This window comes from Camelus ferus, chromosome 11, assembly GCF_009834535.1.
Source record: "Camelus ferus isolate YT-003-E chromosome 11, BCGSAC_Cfer_1.0, whole genome shotgun sequence".
Taxonomy (NCBI): domain Eukaryota; kingdom Metazoa; phylum Chordata; class Mammalia; order Artiodactyla; family Camelidae; genus Camelus; species Camelus ferus.
This window is the reverse complement of record NC_045706.1, coordinates 60,523,424-60,537,519: the sequence shown is the minus strand read 5'-3', so window position 1 is coordinate 60,537,519 and position 14,096 is coordinate 60,523,424. Positions and strand designations below refer to the sequence as shown.

General features: G+C 38.6%; 1 protein-coding gene across 1 annotated transcript; it reads left to right on the top strand.

Annotated features, from left to right (window-relative positions):
- The first annotated feature begins 437 nt into the window (after positions 1-437).
- PTPN20 (protein tyrosine phosphatase non-receptor type 20) lies at positions 438-13,357 on the top strand. Its single transcript, XM_006196009.3, is given in 6 exon segments — positions 438-441; positions 1,271-1,452; positions 1,454-1,627; positions 4,604-4,819; positions 11,077-11,139; positions 11,962-13,357. Coding segments are annotated over 6 exon segments (705 nt in total). The 3' UTR covers positions 12,028-13,357.
- The last annotated feature ends 739 nt before the right edge of the window (positions 13,358-14,096 follow it).

The window sequence follows — 14,096 nt, the reverse complement described above, 5'->3', positions numbered from 1 at the left end:
ATATATGTATATGTACATACATATATATGATGAAAGATCTTACTTTAATGCTCTTTTACCTCCTTTGTAATTGAATAATTTAACAAATTTATATCAATAAACACATGTATATCATCCTTTTCAATAATAAAATAATGTTTGCTTAGATTTCATTTAAAATACAAATAGGAGTTTTTAAAAACATTCTTCCCTCTTATAAAAAGGAGGACATTTGCTATGATTTCTCAGAATGGTCTCCTTTTGTGAAGTGCTGGATATCTTTGTATATCTAGTAACTGTTTTTCCTGTTTATTCACATTTACGAGGAGATATCTGTTTGGTATTTTGGAATTTGAAAAAGGTTCTATCAGAAATTGTGTACGCCCTGTTCAGTGATCTTGGTCATAGCGTATTTGCTGGGTAAGTGGGCTGAGTACCTTGAGTAGCAGGGAAGGACTATGGGTGAGACCACTGCGTGGTAGGAAGGACCCTCCTTTTATTCTCTCTGTGGGAGCAGTGGTGGAACCAGAGCCCCAGATGTCCATGTAAAGTGAAGAAAGAGCTCCTGGGCCAGTGGAGTTTATTAGAGAGCCAAGTAGTTGGGTTTCCCCCTCATATTTGTTCTAATAGTTCATGTTAGATGAGCCCCATGTTACCTGGAGCAAATTCACTACTTTGAGGCATCCTTTTATCACAATACCTTTACTCTGATTAGCATGCCACTTCACCAGGTGAAGGCTGCGAATGAACATAAAAGATGACTGCCTTGTGTGGGGGCCACTGGTAGAATTCCAGTAATCCTAGCATTTGTATCTGATCAGCTACCCGAGTATTTTTCTCCCGCCCCCCCACCCCCCCGGCCCCTGCTGCTCTGGGCTCACATGTTCTCTGGATTTGTAGGAGACTGTCATTCATTCACTTGCTTCCTCAGAGCTCTCCCCCTTTGCTGTGTTCAGTTACAGGATAGGAGGTACCTCCCTTGGCCTAATCCTACCTATGCCATATATAACAGCAATCTCTCAAAGTGTCTGGATTTTGGTGGCATCCTTCTCTGTTTAGTAGAAACTGGGTTTTAAACAAAACTAACTTATCCTAACTGTATATTCCTTAAGCCATACCAGTAGGTTTTCAGGAGGGAAAAATTTAAGTTCATGGACTGAAGTAACCATTTTGAAAAGAAACTCTGATGCCATCTTCTCTATTGGTCAAAGAGATACATGGATGTACTCATGTGAAATGCTTCCATGAAATCTGGGTGTATGGCATCTCCCACTTCTCCTTTACCCATCAGATGTTTCTGTTTTTGTAACAGATGATTCAACACGTGTTCTTCTCAGAGAAAACAAGGACTGCATCAATGCTAGTTACATTAAAATAGTCAATTCTGGAGAAGAGTACTACTATATCACTACCCAAGGACCACTGCCAGGTACCACAGATGACTTTTGGCAGATGACTTTGGAAAATAACTCTTAATGTTATTGTCATGATAACCAGAGAGGTAGAAGATAGAGTTATCGAATGCCACCATTACTGGCCCATTTCTACGAAGAAGCCTTTGGAATTGAAAAGCTGTCGTGTCTTCCTGGAGAACTACCAGATACTTCAGAATTTCGTCGTTCGAATATTTCAAGTTGTCAGGAAGTCCGTAAGTTTTAAAAAAAACTCATCTATTTAGAGATATATATTTCATTATATAAGCACAAGTGTCAGGAGGAGCAGTTAGAAGTAGGGTGGGATATAGCTGGGGATACTTTTTAAAGTAACTTGTTTTTACTTCTCCCTGGTACCAGAAAGTAAGACAACACCACTTCTATTTCTGCCTAACCAAACTCTGGAGAGATGTTAGGGCAGTTGAGAGCTACTCTTGGAAGTTGCCTAATCCTGGGCTGTACTTCGGCTGCTTCTGCTGAGTGTGACATATATATATATATATATATATATATATATATATATATATATATATATATATATGAGTCCTTAAGATAATGCTGATGATCACAGTGCCAGGCGCTACGGCTCCACACTGAGTAGTGGAGAGTTCAGTGTGCTCCCTGGACTTTCAGTTCCTCTGCTCAGTGGTAATACTGAGATCTGTATGGGGTGCTTTGGGGGCTCAGGAGGGACGTACTTAGCTCTACTTGGGTTTTATGGAAAGGTTTTCTAGAGGAGGTGACATCTGGATTGAGAATCGCCCAAGTGAGAAAGATGGAAAGAGGAAGTAGATGGCCGAGGTGTAAAAGAGCATGGGATATGTAGAGAGACATGTAAGTAGTGAAGTGTTTCTGGAATGTAAAATCGCAATGCCAGGGGGTAATGAGAGCTGAGAGGAGGCTACAGAAAATAGGCAGGGAACTATCTTGGATCTCAGCTCAGGAGCACGAACTTTATTATGAAGATAATTGGGACACATTTGAGGTGAAGTGCAGCACAAGTGAGGTGGTAGCATATGAGCTCCTGCTCAGAAAATGGTGCTGGAATTTAAGAACTGAGAGGTTTTTGATACTAGACAGTATAGTGGTGGTAAGTCCAATGCATGATCATCAGTGTGAAGACTGAAAGAAAGGAATGGTCCCCTTTGCAAGAGAGAAGTAAAGATGTGAGGTTAGAGTGTGTGCTGGGCTGTTGAGATCCTGAATTTGCCCTGTCAGAGTCTGTCGTCAGGAGACAGGCAGCATCTCTGGTGAACGTGGCAGATGAACCGGGAGGTTTAGCCACTGGGTGATAGCAATGAGAAGATGGAGCTAGGAGGTATGACACTCAAAAGGAAGAGGAGTTTTTGTACCAGGAGGAGGAATAATGAATTGGAAATAGCATTGGACAGCAGGGAGTCTGCAACCTAATCTCTACGCTCTGTGGTACCTGGCGCACAGGAGGACAGGTGGGCTGGATTAGAGAGGGCTGCGGAGTGCAGTGTCATGGGAGGCAAGGCAAGGAAGTGGAAGAAGCATTTAGGGAAGTGATGAGGGTTTCCAAGAGTTTACTGTAGGATGGGGGCCTGAGTGCAAAGGGAGACATGGAAGAGACAGAAGAGTAGGGTGGGAGGGGAAGAGGTGAAACTGAGGGGCATGGGGAGGATCAGAGCACAGAGCAGTGACCAGGGAGGCTGAGAATAATAATGGCTGACATTGGTGGGGAGCTTGCTGCTAGTGCTAAGCACTGTGCTTGCTCTGTATGCCTGGGGATTTGCCCGGCCCCTCGCTCCCCTAATACTGTTGATTCCCTCTGATTAACCAAGTATTGTGCCAGGTGCTGCAGATAGAAAGCAGATACAGTCTCCATCTTAGAGTACTTACATCTGGTGAGGAAGGAAGACACCACTTCCAGGTGACATGTAGTGCGTGCGATGAGAGAAGGACAGCATGCTTGGAGAACACAGGCCAGATGGGAGGCACAGAGAGATGATCTGTCTGCAAGGATGCAAATGCTCGGGTCCACCTGTGGAGCCTTGGCAAGGGGGTCTAGGATGGTGGCCTTTGGACTGAGGCCCACGAGCCTCAGAACCACGGGGTTTATGTTTGGAGAATCTGAATCATGGGTTCTGTCTTCACGGCACTGGCTCAGGAAAGCGGCGAGGCCCACCTTTGTTCAGTTTCCCAGGGGTCAGCAGGGGCAGGAAAGATTGAATCCCTGAGCTATGTGATGGGATGAGCGCTGTCCTCAACTTGGTGCCTTCACAAGATTTTCAAGTATTGTTTTCCTCATCCAGTTTCATATACGAATGATTCATACTTGATTTTCTGTTTGGAACTTAGGAAAAAGAGGTGCATTAGGGAGAAGCAGAGAAGGAGTGAGAAACCCGCCCAGAGTTTTTTCACAAGGGTACCCAGTGAAGTAAGATGAGGGCTCCACCCTGGGGAAAGGGTGAGCCCTCTGGAGGGGATGATGGGTAAACTCAGAGTGCTTTATCTGTTGACCCTGAGGAGAGTTCCATGACCCCATTTTCAGGGGACTCAGCACAAGAGTTGGGACCAAAGTCTATTCACATGGTCATTAACCACCCTGTCTTCATCGCCAGAGGAGATTGCCCCCCGCCACTCACCAACCTGACCCAACTTGACAACACCTACCTATTCTAATTAAATTTAGTATCATGACATATAAGCCAAGGTAGACTACTTTTCTATCTTATTCCTAACATGTGAGCTCATCTTTCACTCTAAGCGTTTGGATTCTTGGTGCAGAAGGAAAATGGTAGTGTTGATCTGGAGGGCCTACCCTATTGTCCAGCTCTAAGCCTGTGAGCCTCCTGAGCTAGAGTGCATCTGTCAGTCACTCCTGCTCTTACTTTTTCATCTGTAAAATGAGGATAACATAGTGCCTGTTCCCCAGGGCTGATGTGCAGGTTAAATGAGCTAATATGTGTCAAGTCCTTAGCACAGTACCTGGCACATTGTTAAGTGCTCAGTTCCTGTTACCTGTTAGTATTCTTATTTTTATTAACATATTGATGTAGTCATTATTATTATTATATCTGGCATATTAGAAATTAATATAAGATCTCTAATACAAAAAGCTGAGAAATCTCTTCTTCTCTCCCCTTTTCTGCTCTCTCTCTCCCCACCCCTCTTTCACGCTCTCTCCCTTACTCCCTCTTACCCTCCCCACCTCCCACCCCCAACAGACAGAAACTAGTCACTTTGTAAAACACTTGCAGTTCACCAAGTGGCCAGACCATGGCACTCCTGCCTCAGCAGAAGGTTTCATAAAGTATGTTCGTTATGTGAGGAAGAGCCACGTTACAGGACCCGTCCTTGATCACTGCAGTGCTGGCGTGGGCCGGACAGGGGTGTTCCTCTGCGTGGATGTTGTGTTCTGTGCCATTGAAAGGAACTTCCCAGTAAGTGTGTGAATTAAGCAGACAAACCAATGCTGTTAGTAAATACTGTACTTTTAATAGCCTTCTAATATCTGAAGATTCATGTTTGGCTTTCAGGAGCAACTTATTAAATAGCACGTGAGCTTTGGCTACCAGCTTCTCACTTAACTGCTGCAGGTTCTTGGAGATGGTTGTGAGGATTAAAGTACAGAATGCAAATGAATGGCTTAGGACAGTGTCTGGAGCGTAGTAGGTACACAGTAAATGTGAGTTAGTTTTCCCTTTGCTTCCCTCCACCCCACACATACAATTTTTAGACTCTTATTAGAGGATGTTGATGACACGTGCCTGTTTTTAATGAACAGAAATACAGACACGTGAGCACATTAGACTTCAGAGTTAATGAGAGGTCCCTGGGTGTGACTGTCAGTTTTGCCACATACTTTAGATTTTGGTGACTGTGACATTGCTTATCGTCCCTGAAAGCTAGTGTTCTCATACATAAAATAAGGATAATAATATTGTTGGGTTTGAGTCAATCATTAACAGTTCTTTACTTCCCTCCTAAATTTGTAACCAGCTAAGGCGTAGACACAAGAATTAGACATACTGTGATTCTATTACCTTTATTACTGATTAAACTAGTTAGGGAATGTGGCTTTAGATATGTGCCCCAAAAGGCCTACCTACTGAACTGTTTTCCTGTCTATGAGGAGAGGAAGCAGGCACTGGGAGAAAGCAGCTCTTACCATGTCCACAAAGTATACAAAAATCCACACCTCAGTCGTAAGAAAGCAAGAGCTATGAGACATTTGCCCTGGTAGACAGGTCCTGCAGCATTATCTTGTTATCAGAATAGATGTCAAGTCTCTGCTCTCTCGGGCATTATGTAGTTAGAGCCCAACAGTGACAGGCTTTCCCCTGTGACAGCAGGTTAACTGCATGGACTCCACACCTCTCCCTCCTAAGGGTTGTATTATTGAGGTGGGAAGCCCCATAAAAAAAGACCGGCAGGACCCCTAGGCAGGGCCACTACTCCCCTGCCAGCATCATCCGGTTCCTTGGCCCAGAGGCTCTATCTCACTTTTTGCCTCTGAAACGGCTTACTTACCCCTGAAATTCTATTGGTTCCCTGAGCTCACTCCTGATCGGATATTTCCTTCACTCCTGATTGGTCCATTTCCCTAACTTCTGATTGGTCCATTTGTAGTACTTTGTTTGCATGGAGCTTACTCCTGATTAGTTATTTCTCTCTCTCCTGATTGGTCCATTTTTACAAAGCTTGTTCCTAATTAGTCAACTTTTGTTACACCTTATTTGTGTATGATGTTGCAAAGTCTAGACTGGCAGCCTATAAAAGCCTGTGTAAACCTGCAGATGGGGTCCAGAGCTTGGAGTGTTAACTCCTCTGGGCCTGCTGGCGTAATAAACCTGAGTTCTCTAACTCTCCGAGTGCTGCTTGGTCTCTTGTCCAGATCCAGATTGCTGTCACAACTGAGCTGTAACACTGAGCTGTAACACGTTTTTCTGCAAAATTTCATGGGGGGTAGAAAAATGTCACTCCCTGGAGGACAGAGGAAGTTTCTTTCTCTCAGAAGCTTTAGCCAGTATCTCCTAGCATTTCTCTGATTCCAATTGAGTTATATAGCCTTTACTCTAAACTAATCACTGTGGGAGATGCTGGTCCATTTAGGTCATTCGGACTACTTTAGGCCATAAGGTTGTGAATGAAGAGCAAAATGGTTTTCCAAAGCAAACTGAGAGTTTTAGTACAAAGAATGAATATAAATGAGGTGATCAAAAAAATGGCGAATGTCCTCAAAAATGCTGAAAATTTAAGTAGTATCAATCTGATGTTACCAGTTCCCATAGTTTATGTTGTTTTATTCTTTCAACAGAAAATGCATTAGCAGAGTTTTTATTTTATGTATTGTTCATCATAATTAAATCATTTTTTGTATTTGTCCTTATTTTGTATTCCTTATAGAAACTATAAAAACTGTAAATTTTATATTTTATGATTATAAGTAGCTCTGTTTTTTTTTCCCCCATCATTATACCTTCTTTAAATTCAAAATGTGTTTTATCATAAGTCATCTGTCAGCTCAACAGTTTTTCTTAGGGGTACATAAAATAGTGATATATTTTATAATTAAGGATGCTTAGATTTGGTTTAAAAATAGTGGTTCAAAAATAGGAAATACATCCATTGTTTCCTTATTGGCTTTGCATAGAGCCTTAAGCTGTCAAGCGCTCGTACGGATGTCCCTCTCCACTCTTCTCAGAAATGTTTCCTACCAGAGCCAATCAAAGTGTGCTCTTGGAGCAGCAGCAATTTGTGGATGTTCGTCATTTGCAGCAAGATAAGTTTTCTGAAATTGAGAGTAAGCGTTTAGAAACTTTCAAAGCAGTTTGGTGTATCACTGTGACATCCAAGAGCATGACGGTGGGTTGGCCTTGTTGAACAGGGTGTAGACCAGTTTGTGTGCTGTGGAACTCACACAGGGGGTCTCGCATGCTGCAGACTGCATACCAGCCATGGGTGGCTGGACACGTGACCACTGATATTTTAAGATTAGTTTATTAATTATGACTCTAAAGAATATGAAAATCTGAGAAGATGTAACCATTTATTTCTTTTTATTAGTTGTTATTTTTTAGTCATTTTTACTTTTAATCAGGCTTACTTAAAAATCCTTAAAACATTGGAAACAAAATGGCTCTTCTCTTGCCAAAACACTGAGATTGGTCTGTAGTTGAAACATTCTTGATAGAACTTTCTCCTCTAACCATCTTCAGCATGCAATAACGGTCGTTAATTGTCAGTTTCTATGTTATGACATAATGAAAATGAATAATCCACAGTTTAACACATGAACCTTTACAAAGTCAAAAATTCTTTACCACCCCTCTAAGCACACTGTTCAGTTCACCTGGTAGGCTTTTGTTTTGTTTTGTTTTTATTTTTATTTTTGTTTTTGTTTTTTTGGTAGCAAGACTTTCTGGATGAAGCAGTGTGTTGATTTATCTTCTGGGATAAATTCTTTAATCTGTGTAACTACCTTAAGACTGTTTTTTTTTGTCATTACAGCTCTACTACCAGAACATAATCTGATATAAAACTTAAGCTCCAAATTACATTTGTTGACGATGTAGTACTTTGCATTTTTATACAATTTAAAACCCGTTGTGTTCGTCAGTAATCAAACCAAGCAAAGGAAGAATTTTTGCTTCTTATCACATGATGTTCAAATCACAGATATGCTGAATCACTATGTTAGCAGTATCTGTGCATTTATTAAGTTGTGCTGGTAAACACTTTGCTACTTTTATTTGTTTCCTAAGTTGGTACCACTCCACATCCCCAGGCAGTCCCTGAATTCGTCAGGTTGTGATGTCATTAGAAAATGGTACTTTAACTATCTTTTTTTTTTTTTTTGCCGCATAATCATCTCAGATTTTCAAGAAAACACCTTTAGGCAAAAACACTCTTTGTCAAAAATAATTGGGAGTATTTGTATGGGACCTATGTCTAGTTCCATATTCTGTTTCATTTATCTATGTGTCTATCATTTCGTTAATACCACACTTTGGATTCCTGTAGCTATATAAGTCTTAACATCAGATAGAGTGAATCTTTCTCTTTCAAAATTGTTTTAACTGTTATAGATCTGTGCCTTTCCATGGAAGTTTTAAAATTAGCTTGCTATGTTTACAAAAAAGCTTGAGGGATTTTGATAGGATGAGTGGACATTTTTTACTATGTTGGATCTTCCAGTGTGAATGTGGTATGTCTCCATTTATTTAGGTCTTCTTTGATTTCTTTCATCAGCATTTTGTCATTTTCAGCATATAGATTCTGTACATTTTTTTTAGATTTAGCCTATTTCATTTTCTTTGGAGCAGTTATAAATGGTTTCACTGTCATGTTCATTGTGTGTATATGTATGTAGAAATGCAATTGATTTTTACATGGGGATCTTGTATCCTGTGATCCTGTTGAACTCACTCATCAGTTGTAAGAGGTTTTTTGTTCTGTTTTATTTTGTTTTTAGATTTCTTGGGATTTTCTACATAGATGATCATTCTGTGTACAAGTAGGGACAGACTTATCTCTTCCTGTCCAATATGTTTGCCTCTTACTTTTTCTGTTCTTACTATACTATCTGGAACTTCAAGTGTTGTGTTGAATATGAGTGATGAGAGAAGACTTTCTTGCCATCACTGATATTAGGGGGAAAGCAAAGTAAAATCATTTGTTCTGTGAAAGACCCTACAAAGTGGATGAAAAGACAAGCTACAGACTTGGAGAGACTGCAAGCCACATATCCAGAAGAGGTCTTACATTTAGAATATATAAAGAAACTTTAAAGCTCAAGAGTAAGAAAAAACAAAAATGAAAAAAATCCAGTTAGAAAATCGGTAAAAGACTTGACATTTCAACAGGATGTAGTGATGACAAACACATGAAAAGATACTCAGCTTCATTAGCTTTTAGGGACATGAAATTAAAACCATGCTGAAATATCATTGGATATCTATCAGAAAAAAACTAATATAAAAAATAATGACATCACCGAATTCTGGTGAAGATTTGAAAAACCTAGATTACTTATACATTGCTTGTGGACATGTAAAATGGTAGACCCAGGCTGGAGAACAGTTTTAAAATTTGTTTTTAAAAAAAAGCAAAAGCAAAACTAGATTAAACTTGCCATGGAACCCTAGCAATAGCACTCTTGGCTATTTATTCCAGAGAGATGAAAACCTGTGTTCACACAAAAACTGGTACATAAATGTTCATAGTTAATCTATTTAGAATAGCCAAAAATTGGAAAAAACTTAGATGTCCTTCAAAAAGTTGATGGTTAAAAAAATTGGTCCACATCCATACTGTGGAATACTATTTAGCAATAAAAAGAAATGAACTATTGATACAATTTCAAAGAATCTCAAGGCAATTAGGCTAAATGAAAAAAAGTCAATCTCAAAAAGTTAGATATTACATGATTTCATTGTATAATCCTCTTGGAATAACTAAACTGTAGACATGGATATAGATTACTGGTTGCCAAGGGTTGGGGGTTGAGATGGATGAGTAGTTCTAATGGATAGCAGGTGGAAGTCTTGAAGGGGGACAGTGCTGTATCTTGATTGTGGTTGCAGTTATCTGAATCTTCATATGTGACAACATTGTATAGAATTACACACACTCACACATACATGCATACACTCACAAATGATTGCTGTGTAAAACTGGCAAAATCTGAGTAATCTCTGGATTGTATCAATGTCAATTTCCTGGTTTTGATATATTATACTCTAGTTATATAGGATGGTATCATTGGGGGAAACTGGGTGAAGGATACACAGAATCTGTACAGCTTTTTTTTTTTTGCAACTTACTATGTATCTATAATTATTTCAATTTAAAAATGTTTAAGGCTTAATTAAAATTTTAAATTACAGAAATGGCAAGTTATAAAAATAAAGGAATGCTAACATTTTCTCTGATTTTTACATACTTTTGGATTATAGTTGACAAACCTTAAAATTTCATGGTCTTGCTGCGCATGTCAGCATGATCTTGCTGCACATGGCTGGTCCTCAGTGCACCACACGTAACTTTTTAGGCAAGTTCAGCAGCACCTGAGCTGGTCTAGATTCTGTTCTGCTGATGAGGCTTCTCAATGCTGCGCCACTGTCAGGTTGCCGTGAGAGTTTCTAGACACTTATTACCAGTTTCTAGACTAATCTCATTGTGGTCTAGCAACAGCCCTTTGCAGACCTGCACCATCTTAGCAACCACACTGGTAAAGCGCAGGTGCAGAATCTGGTGTTGGGCCAACTGGTGCTCAGGGTCTCCATTTGAGCTGCGTGGGCTCTTTATATAAGAAACAGCTGTGTTACTGTTGTGGCCAGAAAAAGTCTTCTGTGCTTCAGAATTTTCCAAAATCATAGTGTTGCTTTAAGTTCTCCCTTTAGAGAACAGGAAAGTATACACAGGGGCAAATTTGTTGTTATTTCTTTTGGAGAACATTTCTTATTATAAATGATTGCTTCCTGTTTTTTTCCTGGAAACCCATTTAAACAAGTCTTCCTTATCCATTAGACTAGGTTGAACATAGTACATTTTCTTATGACTGAAAATGAGAACTTTCTGGTTAAATTGTGATATATTTTTTACTTGAAAGAAATATGGAGTTCTCATTTGGCATTTATGAGTTTGTGTTTTCCCCCTATATGGATAATACAAAATTATTGTCATCCTGTTACAGTTCAACACCATGAATATAGTGGGCCAAATGAGAGAACAACGTTATAGAATGATCCATACAAAGGTAAGTCTCACCACATAAATTCTAATAACAATAATGAATATAAAGATGAACACTGTATAGCACGTTACAATGTATAAAGCTCTTTTGCCTACATGATGTCGTTGAATTCTCACTGTTTGAGACAGACAAGAGTTTTGCTCTTCTATTACTGATGAAGTACTCCAAGTTCAAGGTGAAGAAGTTTGTTTGCTAAGGTCATTCAGATAGCAAGGGGAGGAGCCAGGACTGAAACTGAAGTCTCCTGATGCCCACACACATGCTTTGTCCATAATGCCATGTTATTTAAGTAACATACCTAAAGTTATTTCTGTAAACTTCTGGATAGCAGTTTCGGGATATTTACTTGGAACTAAACATATCAGTCATTGGCATGTCATAAAAAAGACATTTATGTCACAGATTAGTTATATTAATCATTGGGGTAATCAAGAAAATATGAATAATGAAAACAAACAGATACCCCTAAATCTTTTTTTAGGGTTTTTTTTTTAGGCAATGTTGAATGATATGAAGTGTTTCATTTGGACTAGGGGTGCCTGAGAGACCTGAAAAAAAGGAGTTCAAATTTGATTTATCCAGTGAAGATATAAAGAGAGTGAGATTAAGAGGCAGTTTCTCCTCTGTTCAGTTAACCTTCAGTTAACTGGTTCTAGACCAAGAACTATATTATCATTTATCTACCTGGTATTTAAAATATGTTTACATACAGAGGTTCTTGGTTAAATGTTTGCTCTTTGTGGTAGGAAATTACAAATGTGTTCTCTGAAAGTGGATGTTGGTATTCAGTTAACATTCCATTGTCTTTCATATAGATGTATTTAGGAGCAGTATACCTTTTGGTATAAAATTGTGCATGAAATTCTTCATAAGCTTCTGACTTTAAAGTAAGAAAGACTTCTGTTGCCTCACACTTGAAATTACCAAATAGTTTGGATCTTCCTCACAAAGAATATGTTCAAGCTGTGCTGAAGGGCTTGCTCCTGCAAATGTGCTTTCTTGGTGTATCATTTGACTTTCTTCCTGGCAACTCCCTGAAGGCAGCATCGTTGGATTCGGAGTGAACGGTGTTTACCCACTGACCTTACTTAGGTAATAGCAGGTACCCTCCCACATTTTCCAATGAAATGAAAGTTACGTAAAACAACTGCAGCCTATTTGGTTGAAGGGATTACAGAGCTCGGTAGAGGACTTAAACTGTATTATTTAAGATTTTATTTGGAAAGACAGCTAACGGGAGCTGAGAATTTTCAGGATCACAAGATCGCAGGATCACATCATGACCTCTTAACAGGCATTTTCAAGATAGACACTTACCCATTATCCATGGTTTTTAGCTAGAGGCTGTACTGTTAGGTGGTATTTGATTAACTTAGGCTACTGAAGAGTCCAAATGGGATGGGTTAACTTTCTACACAAATTGGATTCCATTTTCCTATACTTCTGCACTCCTGTGGGGCCCCAGGAACCTCAGAGGACAAGCTGCCTTTCTCGAGCAGCTGGACAAAGACCTGTTGGTCTGGGAAGTATTTTCATGGGTGGGCAGAGTTCCTCCTCCCCATCACATGAGCACACTGGTGAAAGGTCCAAAACTAAAATAGATGTTTATATAGAAAGTCCAAGAGGAAATTTTTGCCTGTCTTGAGTTCTTTCCTATCCCACCCTAACACTTAACATATTACCCAGTCTGCTTTGTTAAAAGCAAATATTACCTTTTACTTACCTCTTACTCTCTGCCCTTTAGCTAACCAATAAACTTTGATACCAGCATCATTACATACTTCTGAGTATCTTTTATGCCAGATACATTTTTCAAACTAAAATCTATGATAATTATTTTTTTCTTCAGGGTCCCATTAAATCATTTCTTTCCATTACTGCCCCACCTCTGCTGTAACATTTAGAAGTGGGTTTTGGGAACCAGATTTTGGAAAACCAAATTCATGGTTGTGAAAACGAAAACTTCCATATTCTGTTTTTGAAAAGATGTGGCCATTATTACATTCATCTTATTACAGGATATTGCCTCATCCAATTATAGTGATATTTTGGTCAAGGAATTTTAGTGACCAGTTATACCTGATTACAAACTATGAAGCAAGTGATACATGTCTCTGTATGATGTAATTCAGTAGAGATCAGAATAGCCTAACACTTTATTGAAAACATTTCTAATATTAATTTGTAAATCTTGAATTTTTAAGAGGCTTATTTTGTTCTCTTGGCTGAATGAATACTTGAATTGGTTGAATTAAAATTGATAATTTTCATTTAAAAAATAATTACATTCCAGAAATATACTTCATATTAAATGGAATTGATGATTTTTACTTATTTACATGGTTTATATAAATAAATGTTAATTCTGATGATTGGCTTTAAATATTTGTATTACTAATTTTATTTCCTCTCTATTACTGTAAAATAACAGATATAATGTACAATAATATAATTTCTGAGAAGGACTCTATACTATTATTTAAATTAAAAGATTTACTATATATTGCCTGAAGTATTTTTATTATTTGGGCCTTGAAATGTTCTTGCAAAGAATTATTCCACAATTCTTGGTGGTAAACATGTCTCTTCTTTAATGTGTGCCTCGTATTTTTATAGCTGGACTAATTTTTAGTTTTTCAGGTAAATTAAGTAAGTATATATGGAAATATTGATTGCATTTGTTTTTATTTCACTTTTGGAAAGCAAATTCCAAACTGAAAATGTTCGACTAATTGAAATACTAAGTTTCACATCAACGATAAATCAGTTTTTGCCTAGGATATGAATGTTCCCATTGATACCTTTGTGAGTATATGAATGCTTATTTAGAGGAACTTTAAAAATATTTAAATATAAGCATTTATGGATATATTAGCTCTCAACTTTAAATACATGGTTTTGAAGTTGTTTGTGCTTGATAGACTTATATGTTGGACCCAAACTTTTCAGAAGTAAACATT